At 30.1% G+C, this 16,389-nt stretch overlaps 1 protein-coding gene across 3 annotated transcripts; it reads right to left on the minus strand.

The window, feature by feature from the left end:
- Positions 1–825: 825 nt before the first annotated feature.
- LOC100802199 (CDP-diacylglycerol--serine O-phosphatidyltransferase 1) lies at positions 826–7,423 on the minus strand. Of its 3 annotated transcripts, none has more exons than XM_006589595.4 (13): positions 6,977–7,423; positions 5,287–5,477; positions 5,091–5,156; positions 4,935–4,994; positions 4,037–4,127; positions 3,742–3,796; positions 3,501–3,580; positions 3,268–3,384; positions 3,039–3,123; positions 2,205–2,296; positions 1,620–1,873; positions 1,412–1,500; positions 826–1,321 (listed from the first exon to the last, which is right to left on the minus strand). In XM_006589595.4, exons 2-13 carry the CDS (start codon positions 5,445–5,447, stop codon positions 1,191–1,193), a joined length of 1,281 nt encoding a protein of 426 aa, XP_006589658.1. In that variant the 5' UTR covers positions 5,448–5,477; positions 6,977–7,423; the 3' UTR covers positions 826–1,190. The 3 variants fall into 3 exon arrangements, with proteins under 3 accessions (XP_006589658.1, XP_003536658.1, XP_025979972.1); XM_003536610.5 differs by lacking the exon at positions 6,977–7,423 and adding an exon at positions 6,517–6,683; XM_026124187.2 differs by lacking the exon at positions 6,977–7,423 and adding an exon at positions 6,277–6,388.
- Positions 7,424–16,389: the final 8,966 nt, after the last annotated feature.

A 16,389-nucleotide genomic window follows, 5' to 3' on the forward strand; every position in this document is an offset into this window, starting at 1 on the left:
GGAAAGGAAACCTGGAAAGAGAGAGATGGGAAGACAATATCGTAAAAAAAATGAAAAAGAAAATAAGTATGTTAATATTTATTCTTTGTTTATTCACTATTGTGTCTTGATTTTAAAGAAAAAAGAAAATTGTTTTTTTTTACTTTATAATAAAAACTTGTGATAAAGAAACGACTTTTTTAAAAAATAATTAATAGCAAACACGTGTACGCATTTATTACATACGCCATATCACACTAGAAATATCTTCTGGCCTAAACCATGTGGAAGATCAACTGAAAAATAATTCAGTAAAAAAAAATCAACTGAAAATTAATCTCGCTTGAATAATGTGGTGAAGTTCTTGAAGAAATGTATTCAAATTATACATTATTACGTCAGTATTCAAGCAATATTTTTATTTGTACAATTTAGTAAAACAAATTCTATTATCTACTTTCATTATGTGAAAATATTTTTCACATACACGCATACAAAGATAAAAATTACGCAAAAAAAAAAGTAGAAATAATTGTTGACAATATCAAATATGAATCAATTATTTGATATTCAAATTTTTACTAACTTCTAAAACTATTTTCATTGCGTAGTAAACAAATGTTCCATTTGCAGTCATTTTTATATCACATTATAAAATCTGAAACTTTTAGTAATACTGCAAATGTTTGCCTAATAATCAAGCATCGGTTTGTAGCTATGTTGATAGATAAAAGTCATAAAACGCGATATCCTAAACATAATTAATGGTAATGTCAAACTCCAATGGAGTAGTATTTAAAACTTGACCAGCAAGGCAACAACATTATAACATGTGGACACAATTTATGAAGCAAAAGCATTCTTCACTCAATTTCCTTGAAATGACTGGATACACGTTTCAGAATGATTCATTCCGATGGAGGCGAAGAAATTGGCCAATTTATACCAATGGTGGAAACCTATTCAGAAGCAAGCCCCATAAATAATAATAATAATAAGTACACCTCTCTACCAGCTGGAACTATAATTTGCCGCCCAAAGAAACTGATCCACTAAACTAAGCTAGGAGAAATTAATATTCATTTACAATTAATTATGAGGTTGATGATAGTATTTACACCATGTGTATGGCTATGGTTTGTTACCCATAAAAATGAGGAAGGAATCAATCAAAGAATAATGCAGCATTGTAACTTGCAGCAATTGTGAAATTATCGCCTCTTTTTGTTCCCTAAACTGCGATGGAGTTGCCAAGACCACAAAAGCAAAAATGTAACAATGGTCACTCCAACACCCGACCAGAATATTACCAGCCATATAGGCATTGGTTTTGGATACAAGCCTGTGGAAACACAACCATCAATCAGTGAATTATACAATGATTTATACTAACCTCAAAATATGACACACAGGAATTAATTAAGAGACCTACCGTGTCCAAACTTAATGCAAATCAGAAGTTCCACAATGCAAATGGCAAGAGAGAGCCAACAATATGCCCCAACCTTTTTCACTGGCTTTCTGAAAAAATCACAAGGAATATATGAGGAAAAAATGTCAAAATTTTGGTAGGATATCTCCAATGTGACTTCTTTTGGGTAGGGGTGGGAGGGAAACGAGAGAGATGCAGAAAAATGTACCTGTCTTGAAGGTATGAGTTGTACTCGCGAATTGTTGGAATCGCAAGTAGCCACCACAAAATCAACCTATATATAACAACTGAATTTCGAGGAGGTATCCAGAGACAAAACTTCAAAAAGAATGTGTTGAGCTCTACTGTCAAAAATACAATGCAAAGACTAAGCACTTGAATGAAACGCCAAGGACCAAGCAGTGGATGCCACTCGTCTTTGTCCCACTGTGCTGGTGTGAATTGGCCTAATGTTCGTTTCACCTGATAACGAAGAACCATAGCAAAGAGCACTCAAGTCACATTCAGTCCACTTAGCAATCAATAAATTAATTACTAACACTAAGAATCAACTAACATAGTCAGATAGTCAAAATCATTTTTAGTGACAATACTAGTTATTATTACAACATTAAGAAAACACAATTTTAGTGAAAACATCTGTCAACACAAGTATTGGCAATTGACTACTGCTCAACTAGGCAAAGAAAAAAGTAGATTTCAAGTTAGAGAGCTATCAACTTCAATAGGAATCAAGGATTCAAGCATAATGGAATAACTGATGACAAAAACAATCAAAATCTTAAAAACATACTTTTCCTATTATGTTAGGCTGCTGGCTTAGACCAACCCATTTGTATGTTTTCCCGTCAAAATATCTAACAGTATGCATTCCTGCCCATATTCCTGCATATTAACCAAATTAAAAGATGTTACAATTGGCTGTAACAATTTCAAATCCAAAAGGGCATTAATTTCAGCAATAGTGCAAACACAAAAAAACACTACATTTTTTTTAATAAAATGATCAAACAAGTAGCCTCTTGTAGCATTCTAGAGGGGGATCAGATAATTCAAACTAATAATGATTTTTAAGAAATTCAATGCAAAACTTTATTATATACCAGCAGAATCATGAATTATGATACTAAAAGAACCACTAAAGTTCACATGATGTACCCAAAAATTTTCTAAGATGAAAAAAATAATTTAGATGTAACCAAACTGAACTTGTAGTAAAATAAATAAGTATACTTTTATATTAAAGGCTTGAATATCATCAAAAACTAAGTTACAAAAATAAATCTCGCAAACACAATTGATCTTTAACGTAGTCAAACCATTCATGTGCACAATAATTTAGCAATTCTTATCCGAGATTGTACATTTTCATATACCTTCAAACTTGAAACAACAAAATTCACAGATGGAAGAATCCTACAAGCAAGCTTTCAACATTTAAGGGGCTGGCCATGTTTTCAAAATCAGTATGTATGCTGCTGACAAGCTATTACAGATTAAATGAATGACTATAGATGCAATCTGTGGTCATGGTGATACGATAAATAAGCTCATGCTTTAACTAATAAATCACATGCAATCCTTGCAACTTGCCAAAAGTCAAATAAAATTGGGTCAAAACTCTTACCAAACCAATTGCAGATCAAGATGTCAAGAATAATACTGTCCCACCAGCACTCGTTGAAATTTGGCAACATGTGACGAAAAGTGTACTGAAGATGCCAACACAGAATGGTATGTAAGCAATTCAAAAGATATAGATATATCAAAACAAAAAATCAAGCTTTACGGATGCACTAACCCACAACCACACCTATGTGAAAAAATCAGAGTGTATTAATCAGATCAGGGATTACCTCCACCAACTCAAAACCAATGGATAACACCCAAAGAAGGGGTTGATTACGAATCAATATTGCCTTCCCCCACCATCCAATAACATGAGCTAGAACAAATTCATCAAAAAGTGTCTCCTGAAAAATGAAACATAATATATAAGCCCCATGTTATTTCCAAATATGATAAAGCAAAGAACAAAACTATTTTAGGAGAGAATAGGCAAAAACAAAGGTTGTGAAAGAAATCATACATAAACATTCTTAAACCTGCTTGCAGGGTTTTCAGGCAGATATATACGACAGTCAGCGCCATAAGATCTTTCTGGAAGTTCTGCCAAGATCAAACATAGAAATTACATATTTTTAAACTGAAGAAAACAGCTTTATCCTTGACTAACCAAAAATGTTTTCAAATCTCAAATACAACGCTGATACATAATCAATTAATTCTAACCAATTCAGAGCTAATAAAAAAGAATCGGATTGAATTACCAACGCCAAGATCAGGATGAAGAAACTTCATAAACTGTCGAGCATCATCACGCTTCTGTATGGACAAAAAATTGAGAATGCATGTTAGTCCACTTTCATTCACTAGCTGGAAACAGAGCTAAATGACTAAGACCATGCAACAGAAGGCAAAGTTAGAGGAAGCTAGCCAATGAAAATTTAAAAAGTAAGCAAGAATCTGCTACAAAATACACTACAAAAATGTAAAATTTACGCTTGACAAAACTACTTAAACTTTACACAAAAAGAATAGTTAAATTGAGACATGGAGACCAACCTGAAAAAGCAAAAATGTGAGGGCAACAAGGTAAACAACAGCCATTCCATGAACCAAGCGCCAAATTGCAGGATGTGGCCTAATAAGAACCCTGAATGAAAATAATAAGAAAAAAATATTCAGGTAATAGTCTCAAGAGAAAATTCACTACAACTTCAGCTGAACTAAAACTCAACTAATATTATTACTCTTCCACCATCATATACTATACTAATATTCTTCCAGATTCATAACATAGCAGAACAATTTTAAGCAGGATTATATTAATTTTTTTATGGAATGAGTTTCCATCAAACAAAGTTAAACAGCTTGGTTTCCCAATTATCTTTATACAGTTCCATATCCCTTCCACACACACTCTCTCTCTAACCCCAAGCTTGAAAAGAATCATCTTCCAGTAACTTTTCTTCTTTGCAAGTAAACTAGCAGCAACCATCCAATCTTGAATGATATCTTGATTGTCCCAAATAACCTGGCCTATTTATAATGTTCTAAAACAGTGATGTGTGTGTGTTTGGAGCGGTTTCAATAGTCTCTTAACATAAACTCATAACTTGAAAAATGAAAAAAAAAATATTATTCTCTTAACATAAAATGAAATAAATTATTATTCTCTTAACATAACTCTTTAACTTAAAAAAATGAAATAAATAACTGATAAAGTCTGGAACTAAAATCTTAAACGCCAACTCTCAAACCAGAAACTAGAAGATCAGATACTCAATCCCCTCTAAGATATACTTAAGACCTTTACTAGGGATCTAAATCTAAACTCAACAAATATACCAGACAACTAAATTTAATATAATAAAAGCAACAAGACTAATATATACATCCAAAAACAATAAGTAGATGGAAAATATCAAACTAAACAAAATAAATTCATTTGATTACTCACGTAGAAGGAGCTTGCAGTAGGCAATAAGCAAGAAAAACAGCAATCATTGCCCATACACCCCTACAGAGAAACAGTTTTGTAGGCATCATGCAAATTGTATAAAGCAAAGTGATAAACTAAGCAAAATGAGCACTAAGTAAACTAGAAATACCAAACCTTTTAACAGAAGTAACAAGATCCCCAGATGCATCTCTTTCTGGATCAAGTGCTCCACTTGCCCATCTGGTAAATACAATGATATAAAAAAATTAAGTAGGGGGGGGGGAGAAAATTAATTTTATTGAAGAACAAATTTCCAAGTAGATAAAAATTCAGCACTTGTTGACATTAATTTATCCAGCTAAATACTCACATAAGAAAGCAAGCACCAATAAGTAACAATGTGATGGTGCGAGGCTTGTATGCCCATGCGGTCCATGGATCAAGTTCATCATCAACATTTAACAAATGGGAATGACCATTTTCTTTAATAATATCATTTCTCTTTACTCTTGCATGACCGTTGGACTCCATACTCGGTGTTCCAGAGAAGCTACTCTCTAACTACAATCAAAATCAAAGAAATAAGATAATTTACAGGTGCTATGACAAATAGCCCCAGAGTTTTATTTTATGCACCTCAAAAGACCACTTCTGGAAAGCACACAATACAACAAATAGTCACAAAAAATTCATCCACTTAATCCAGATACAAATCCATCAGACAAAACAATAAGAAACAGTATCGTATATAAAAGCATACCATAATTGAATATAACACATGATGCATTAACCAGACTACTGCTAGTTATCGGTGCGTAGTTGCATTTCAGTGACATGTCATGAACATTTCATTGACATGAGAAATATATTAAACAAAGAACAGGAGATAAAAAGAGTCCACATATATCATTGTAAAACAGTAAAAATTCCATTCGTGCATAATAAACACAAACTGTAAGAGAACTAAACAAGACAACTCCACGTAAAAACATACAACCAGAAGACTTTCAAAAAACCAAAATCACAAGATATAATTTCTCTATAGCAATGAACCCAAAATTGATACAATTAATTATCCTTAAGAGAATACTAAGTACATAACCAGCATGTAAAACAAAATGATCCAAACAAAAGTAACTTCACTTCTGCATAACAAAACCATATTAGGGTTCAAAATTAAAGACCAAACTGAACATACTCACGCATATCCACTGAATTTACAACAAACCCCAAATTTTGTAATCCAAAGTAGTATCTGGTACACAATTCAGTGTTTTTTTTTTGGTGTGTGTTGTGTGAAAAAACACTGATTGACAGCCCAACAGTCCATCACAAAATCTACAGTATAAATAGCACTCACCAATATTTTGAACACAGTACTACCCATCAGCATCTTAACACATAAGACACCACATGCATATATCTCACAAAGAATCAAACTGAGTAATTAACGGATCCCCGTCAAGAGCAAACTACACAAACCGTTACAGAAAAAAAGCGTATTACTATTATAAATACAAAATACACATTAATTTTAAACGCATTGCATCAAAAACCGCAGAAAAAAAACATTCAAATTCTGAATCCAAACCAAAATTACCAAAGTCGGCTACATCAGCAGCACGATGGATCTAAATCTGGCAGAAGAACCAAAACCCATTACCCCAGCGCATAATTCAACCCCGTATCGATGCATGTAACAGCGAAACCAATCGAACCCCGAATCCACTGGAACAAGGGTCAAGTGGGGTGCGCCGAAGAAAAAAACTTTAAAAAAAAAATCGAGGAATTGAAGGAACCCAAAATGAAAAGAGAAAAAAAAAAAAAGCAAGGTACACTGAAATGTCAGGAGAGGTAGTAGTAGATTCGAAGCACAGTCTCAAAAGAATGCATAACGGAGTACGCGTGTGAGTGTGTGTGTGTGTGCGTGCGAGTGATGATAGATATGATATGATTCGTAACGACAAAGAGGTTATACTTATACAGAGAGAGCGAAAAAGCGGGTTATAATAAAGGCTTTTGTTTTGCAGAGGCAGAGAGAGAGGAAGAAAGATACTTACGTAGAGAGAGAAAGTTGGGAAGGTGAGTGAGGCAGACAAAGGACCCCTGGCCGTACGATTGGAGAAACGAGAAGATCGCAGCCGTCGGATCAGAGTAATGAATGAGAGGAAGAAGAAGAAAAGTGTGAGTGTATGCTTAATGAATGAAATGGGGGAGAGATTAAAATATTTATAGAGATGAGGGGGGAAAGAAGGGCAAAATGGAGATATTGTATTGTAAGAGGGTGGTGGGTGAATGAAAGTGTGGTGGCTGTTGTTTGTGTATTTTGAGCAGAGTCTGCAACAGCGGCGAAAAGGCGAAGGGTGATGATGAGCCAAAATTAAAAAGAGTACGACGGTCAAAGATAGATTTGAAGATGTTTTAGATACGCACGATGAATCATGGACCCAAAACTTGTAAATACTTTTCCTCACTTTAATGCCCCTCTCCCTTCTCCTTAATTGCCCTTTTGCTCCTCTCGCTTTATTTTAAAGTGAAAATCTCCTATTTATGTATATGTTCAGGACCAGGATGATAGTAAAGTGATACCAATCACAATTTTAAAGACTAAACTCACTGTATGCTCCCTTTTTTATGAATATATTTTTATATTGATATAATTCTTTTCATATTCAATAAGAATATTTTTAGTAATTTTTTAAATTATTATTATTATTTTAAGAAAAAATTATGGCTTGTTGAGTAACATATCTTATCCTAGTTTCAGGGTTTTTTAATAATTTAAAATGAATGTGATGTCTCTTAATTGTTGTGAAATTCTACTTGGAGTAATTGGAGTGGGGACAATTAGTGGTGTTTGTTGTAGTACTTGGTAAGTTATAATTTGGAGGGAATTTATTTATTTGTGTTGTGCTGACGTTTTGGTCACCAACATTTTCCGGTGGAGCTACAAAATATCATTATCGATTGTGCTCTCCAGATTCCCTTCTTAATTTTCCATGCCATCAATCAACGAGTAGCTATAAAACACAAAAATACAATGTGGGGTAAAGCCCAATTGCAACCTACAAGGGCATACAACAAAACAACCAAATTTAATTAAACCCCCCCTTTCCCACTCAACAGCCCCTTTGCCAATTTATACTAACATCATTACAGCATCATTGTATATCTACTTTTGACAATTCCATAAAAAAAAATAACAACAATAATATCACTATGATATGAATGACTAATTAAAATTAAAATCAGCAGCATTCATTGACATAAAAATATTGTTATACTACTATTTATTACTATCATGGAAAGACCAAATATCATGACGGAAAAAGTTGAATGCCATGGAGGGTATATAGAAGAATATCCCACTCTTACACAGGAAATATTTTAATATTTATGGAACAATGATCTGGAAATGATTTTTGTTCATATATAAAATATAATATAAATATTTAATAGGTATAAATGATTTCTAAAACATTAATTTATGAATGAGTGAGATTTTTTTTTTCGTTTTTATAAATGAAAATAAAATTTTCCGTGACAATTCACTGTAAGATTATTAAAATTTCTTATAATAAATGATTGTAAATATGCTGTTTTAGGAAAGTTAAATAATAATAAATGCATTTCATTAATAAATAAAAATATTAGAAATCTCATCTTATCATTAAAAAAACTCACTCCTAAAAAATGATTTAATTGGGGGAATGAACAACTCTGTACCAGAAATCACTTTAATGAATAAAAAGGAAAGAGAAGTGTACACATATTTCTATAACATGATGTCAGTGACGATATTTTTTTCTGGGGTACAAAGTCACCTCCTCGTGTTTAATTATATTGATGTCTTTACGAAAATGTAGGCAGCAAATTATATTTCCAAGTGAAGTATAGATTGCAAAAAAATTGTTTGGTAGTGGAAAAAGCATGCAACAATTTAGTGACTGGACTGGTCTTTAATAAGATAGAAAATAATGACATCTATCACAATCGGGCAACTAAGCGTACGCAGCTTAAACACTTTCTGTCATTTTGCATAAATGTTTCTCATTTTTACACTTTGTTGTTTTAAGAAATTTTTTCCCTCTTTCCCTTTCATTCAACTGCGTGTGAGGTTCATGTCAATCGCTTTTTGGTTTTTCAACTTATCACTGTAATTTATTGTCGATATATCACTGTTATTAAATAAATTCCATTTTGAAGAGAACCAAATAAAACGATATTGGGGGGCAAGTTTACACGGTATTATTAGGGGGCAGGGCAAACGTGTATCTTCAGAACACATGCTAATATCAAAGAATAATAGTCATTATTATTTGTTAATCATTTAAGAAATATTAAATACTAAAAACAAAATTATATTTCTTACTATAACTTATAATTTTAAGACACAAGTTAAAAAATATAAAAGAATGGGGCTTAATTACTGTTTTAATCCTCTTGAATTTAGGATCTGTGTTTTTATTAGTCCCTGAAATTTAAAAATATTTTTTTTAATTCCAAAATTTTGACAAATTACTGGAACATGATAAACTGATACTTTGTATCATTTTTTAGTCTTTTTGGGGTGGTTTTTGAAGCTTATGACAGTTTTAAAATTTAATTTCTAAATAAATCAGCATTATGTTTTATTTTGAAAAATCAATTTATTTTCTTGCCAAACTAATTTCAACAAATTTTAAAATAAACCAGCACTGTAGAAATTGATTTTTTTTTATCAAAAATAGTTTTAAACAAGATTTAGTGACTGCTTTAGTCTCTGAATTTGATATGCATATTTTTTTAGTCCCTAAAATTTAAAATTATTCTTTTTATTCTTGAATTTTGAAAAAAAAATCTTTTTAGTTTCTAGTATAATAAATTGATATTTTGGATCAGTTTTTAATTTTCATAAATTAGTTTTTACTTTTTAACAGTTTGAATTTATATTTTAAAACTCTCATGGTGTTAAAAAATTGTAACAAAATGCTAAAAATTACATAAATATCAACTATTGTATCAAGGACTAAAAAAAATTATCAAAATTTAGGGATTAATTTTTTAAAAAAATTTCAAGGACTAAAAAAACATACCTCTAAAATTTAGGGACTAAAACAATAGTTAAGCCAACAAATTACCATAATTGATAAGTATGTTAATTAACTAAAACATTCAATTATTCAACAAAAAAAATATAGCATCACATTTATTACAATACAATAACATACTTATATTGTATATTGCTAAACCTCAATTCTGATAAAAAAAAAATTAATTTTTCGATTATTTATTAAAAAATACGGTTAGTAAGTATACACATTTTTACTTTAAAAATAAAAGAAATGCAGTAAGTATTTATAAACAGGAAAGAAAAAAAGTAAACATCATATGCTCTTTATTTTTTAATTAAAAATCAGTCAAATCTCACCCAGAAAAATGAAATAATTCCGAGATATTAGTCCGGTAAGAACTTTGTAGGTAATAAATGGTAAGTTTGAATCCCTGACCGTCTTTGAAACGAGGTAAATATAAGTTTTTTTGAACATGAATTCCTTCTTTACTTAGTTTTCAAATTAGATGTGAGAGTTTGAGTAATATAAAAAATGTAGTATCTCTTCACATTTTAATTCACCACTGTAGTAAAAAGAAATTGATCCTACTTTAGCAGTCACTTTAATTAGTTTTTAGTTTTTTTACTAATTGAAAAATTTGTTTCATTATTTGATAAATAATTTTTTTAAAATAATTTTTAATATTTTTTAAAATATTAGTTTTTAAAATATTAGTTTCTAGTTTTTAATTTTTTACATTTATTTATTTTATCTTTAAAATATTTATTCAATTTTTTTATATTATTTTTAAAATGTCATTGATATGATTTTATATTTTTTTCAAATATTTAAACGGTTTATTTTACCAAAGAGTTATGATTTAATAAATCACCTTAAAAGCTTTCAGCTTTTAACTATTAGATAATTTGTTAACTTTCGATTAGTTTTACTAAGCATAATTTATGTGTATAAAATTTATTTTTTAATAACAAAAACTCATGTAAAAGCAACGCATTTAATATTCCGTGTATACTACATATTTAATCCCTTGTAAACAAAGTATTTTCTTAAAAATATAAGCATTATTTTATAATAAAAAAACAATTTTACTCAAACCATATAGAATCACTGGAACGACTTTTTTTTTAGTATTTAATGCAGTGCATATTCATAATTTTAACTTGAGGCCTTTAATTAAATTATAATAGTCATATACTAATTAACAACACGCTGGATACCACGTAAAGGAATTGGTGGTGAATATAAAAAAAGCATTTAATTCTTATTTGTTAACTAGACCAATAACAAGTTCCTTTTCAAGGAGGGCTTTCAGGCACAACTGATTTTTTTGAAAGTTCACAATAGAAATTGACCATTGATCGATGTGTTGCCAAAGTAATGGTAGAAAGTAGAGAGAACTATCACGAACACCAACTATCTACGGCACGTTCCGATGGTTGGTTATCATTTTATCGATCTTATCTTTGTTGTTAAATAAAAGTGGCTGTCGACATCATTTTCCTTTTTCTTTGTGATCATAGCTATCTCAATTCATAACTGGATATCTTTTTCTTTTTAACCATGTTTTCCTTTTTATGATGAATTCTTAACTGGAAATGACACATTTGTATTATGCTTTTCTAAGAATATTCGGACCATTGGAGCACAATTCTCTTTTACTTAATACGAAAACACATAAATTACTTTTATAATGTACAGAATTCAATTTGATGCCCTACTCTTACTCTCTCTCTTTTTTTTCCCCGTTTTCTATTTTCATGGTGGTGTTAAAAAAAGTTAATAAAATAATGACTATGTCGTGGGTTGATGATTTATAGTCAATTTAAATAATCAAAATTTGTAAAAATATTTGAGGACCTCACCAAAAAGTCAAATATCCTAATTAGGATAGTGATAAAAAAAAATTACTACAGTGCCAAAGATAAAAATATTTTATGTTTTGTTGCATTAACTTGGAAGTTTAATTTTGATTACTTTTATTATTTTTCTTTTTGCATTCTTGTATTTAGATTTGTTCTTACATTCTATTTAAATGAAACTAATATGACAATTTTGTCTAGTTATATAATAAATACCTTAATCAATACAAATATATAATTATTTTTACACGAAAACATATTGTTCGAAACCCATAATAGGGTTTTGTTTGAATTTTTTTTAAAAAAAAAAACTTGCTTTTAACTTATGAATAAAACTATTTCATTCGCTATGTCAAGTGTATTTCAAAACTTATGAATAATCAGTATGCCATTTCATTTTTTTCTCCCATTAGTACTTATAGAGAAAATTATTCAAACATAAGTGTCGTAGGTCGCATGAATTCTCTCTACACATAAAATTACATTTAGGAAGTGCTGGCAGTTTGATTCAGTTAAACTTTTAAATAAACAGGCATTTGAATCTAACATATAAACATAATATACATGCAGTTTCTTTCGGATTGTATGGGTGGTTTTCTATTTTTTTATATGACTTTTAAAATTATTTTTATTCTGATAACTAACAAAATTAATTGGACTGTAGAAGTGGCATGCAATTGCATAACTAAGTACTGATTGAAAAAGAAATATAATAATTATATTGCAGGCCTCTTATAGGAAAAAGTGCGACTATTCATAGTCAATTAGTCATATATTACCAATGTTGTAAAATTATAATTTAACATAACTAAAAAATGTCAAATACGTATGAAATTACATATTACTCTTATCATCATCAAAATTGAGTCATGACGTAAGTTAGGAATTTTGTTTGATAGACGCCTTTTCTAACTAAAGTTAAAACTACAAGCTTACAGTTTACCGCTTTGTATTCACGGTAACATGCAAGTCACGAAGATGCCTATATCTTTCCCTAAGGAACAAAAAAATTAAAGAATTTAGAAATATCATATTATCATATATGAATCATTAGTTGAAGAAAAGGGTCAACTTCCTTTGTCTTCAGTAAGATTATTTATGCAAAGGTGGCAACGTTTTCACTTGTTGATTAAATATTAATTTTTACTTTCTGGTTTAAAATTATAGAGCTAATGGTTTGTGTTATACGAGGTTATTTTCTTATCACTGAAAAGCCATTCCCGCATATGTTTGCCTGTGAGGAAATAAAGGGGAAAGAATGAAATTAAAGCCTGAGAAGAAAAACAAGATGAAAATTAAAATTTCTTAATTGAGTAAAAATAGGGTAAAATAAGAAAAAATATTTAAACTAAAGTTGTTTAGTAGGTAAAAAAATATTGGTTTAATCTTATAATTTTAACATTTTTTTACTTTACTAGCATCGATACATGGGTATTACGAGAAAACAATGAATAACGTCACTTTCTCTTATTATTAAAATAATTATGCATTTTTTATAATTTAAAATATTTTTATTTCATAAGAATTTAAAAATACTCATATAGATTTTTTTTTAAAAGATGAAAATAAAAATAAATAAAATAATAATAATTTTTTTAATTAAAGTAAAGTGTAAAAGATGCTTCATATAAGACCCATATAATTTATTTTCTATTTATCTTTTCTTTCTGTCAACAAAACACACCGCTGTAACAAAAAAAATACTCATATAATTAGATAATATGAAATATAAAATCACTCATAAAATTCGTAACAACCTGAAGGACAAAAAAAAAAAAACTTTCTACAAAATACTATGATCCGAATACTAAAAAGGCTGCATCTTGAAGGTTTCTTCAACGAGCCGCCGTCCACTTTTTTCTAGAAAATTAACTAGAGAGCAATCAATTATTTATCCGAGAAAACAGGAGAACAGAATACGATAATTTTCTTTACTTAATCAAATTTTCTCATCATCAGCAGTGTCTTTATCTTTATCTTTTATGAAAATAAAAAATGGTTTTGTGTTTCACAACCTTAGTCAACGAGACACAGACATAGTAAAAGCCAACGTGGACGGTATTATATAATTTACAATTGAAATACATAAACGTTGGCTAAGCAAGGTACAGATTTACATCATAATAACAGTGATGAATTGAAATTGTTTAGCTTAGACACATGATTAAATTATGATTAGACGCATGTAACATATATTTGGAAGAATATTCTACATGCATCACAAATTTTGACTTTGATGGGAAATATAGGGGAGGGGGAGGATGAATTTTGGCACTTTTGAGATCGCTCCCACGCTTTGTTCACGTGCAATACTGAATAAATAAACGCATAGGGCTGCCTGAGGCATGTGACACAGACATGCTTTTGGTGTCTGTGTGTCCGATTTTGCAGTTGCTCATAATACATGTACGATGTGTGGGCTCTTAATTACTCATTTCAACACCCTCCTTGCACATGATCGTGAGTGTGACACTCAGCAATTAGCATAGCCACCCAATCCCAATGGCTTAATGCTATTAACATTAACTACACTATACCAACCCGTGTCACATTATTTGTCACCGTCTTCATAACGCTCCAATTCCAAACAGAGTTACTTGCTGTTTAACCCCCAAATAATAAAGATCTAGATAAACAGTATCAAATATCTGAACAACATTGATTAAAAATCATATTTATCATAAAAAATATGTAATTTTACACATTCAAATAATTTATCTTTTCAATTTCTTAACAAATATTTTAAGAACAGTAATTAACATTTATGGATAGGTTACATGACAGCGTGGATAGGGATTAGGATTAGGATCAGGGAGGGAGGTAGTGAGTGGTGGGAATATTGACTCAGCTGTTGTCAGATACGACCCTTTGAGGGAAAGATGTTGATGTCATTTCAAACGGGTATTGTGGCGGTGTGTGTCCTTTGGAATTGTTTGAATGCCACAAAGTCATTAACCAGAAGATCTACCCCTTTTGGCTTGCCCTTCGGTGTGTGACTATGTGACCACTCACACTTCGAGGCCAGGTAACTAATTTTGTGGTGTGTCAAATAAATATGCGGGTATGATGCAACCATGATAGTACAACTGTTGCTAACATTCATGTGAATGTGACTTATTCAGCATCTCAAACATCATCAATTTTATTTTAGAGGGATAGAATAGCTATAGCTAGCTAGGTGAACCGAAAGAAAAGAAAATCTAAGTTGGGAATTGCGATTCACAATGTTTTGTTTGGTCACTTTCCAAAGGCTTGTGTTTGTTTCTAAGCAATTTGTGGTTTAGTTTTCTGAATTAGGAACTAGTGCCACACTAAATAAGGCTGTTAACCATAAAAAGTAACGCATCCAAGATTGTTTCGCTTACTGGAATCAGTTAATGCTGTTCAATGCTATTATTACAATTCAAGCGTGTGAATTAAGGCGTGTTCGATAGTTGTAAGTTTTTAAGTTTCTTAAAATGTGAAAATTAAAATATATTCAAATAAAATAGAGTTGAGAAAATTATCTCACTTTTATAAAATACATTTATTTCCATTTTTAAAACAATAAAGATAGATTGTGTTTTAAAACTTTCGGTAGTTAAAGTGTACTGATCAACGATACAAAATATATAGTTATTTGTTTGATTTAAGTTTGACAGAAAGTATCGCAAATAAAATTGTATAAAAACTAAATTTTTACAAAATTTAAAACGTAAAACAAAAACTAAATTTTTACAAAATTTAAAACGTAAAACAGATATTTACCACAACCCTATCCCTAACCTAATCCACAAAGTTTCGTGGCTGCCATGGATTTTAGCTGTAGCTACACAGTCCCAGTTCTGTTGTGACGCTTTTCTTTCAAGTATTGATTTGATTAGTGTAACATAATCGCGATGGGGTACATGGTGGCATTTGCCGCATTGAATGCCGTATAAAATACCTTTTTGAATCTTTGATCCTGTCATATTGATAGAGGATCGTTATTGCTTTAAAAAGTTCTAGCACTTTATTACGTACTATTACAATAAGTAAAAGATATGAGTTTAAGGCGTATTTATTAATATGGTCATTTAATTACAAATTACACCGTTTAATTATTTTAAGATACTTTTTTGGTTTTTATTTATAATTTAAGTTTAAAATAACCTGTTTCTTTTTATTAGAAAGATGTTTCTTCTATTAATTATTTTTAGATTAAAAATATCTAAAAAAATAACCCATTAACAAATCATTAGAAGAGATATTAGTATTGATCATAAAGATAATTTTAAAAAATTATAACTTTAAGATAATTTTATTATTATCAATTAAATTAATTATTTTTCTTAATCTTAATGAATTAAGTAATTGAAACTTATCCAAACTCATCATAGGTAACATATTGTAATTGAATAATATCTTTTCATAAAAATATATATCAACAAATAAAAATTAACATAATACACAGTTCGTGTGTTTTTAACGAAAACTGTTTCATGCCTTTTAGCATTTTCCTTTTTGTAACAATACAATATAAAACTATAAGGCTAAAAACAGTTTTTTTTTTCCTACTTTTTCGTGACTGTAAAAAAAAAA

The sequence above is a fragment of the Glycine max genome, chromosome 10, assembly GCF_000004515.6.
Source record: "Glycine max cultivar Williams 82 chromosome 10, Glycine_max_v4.0, whole genome shotgun sequence".
NCBI classification, from domain to species: Eukaryota; Viridiplantae; Streptophyta; class Magnoliopsida; order Fabales; family Fabaceae; genus Glycine; species Glycine max.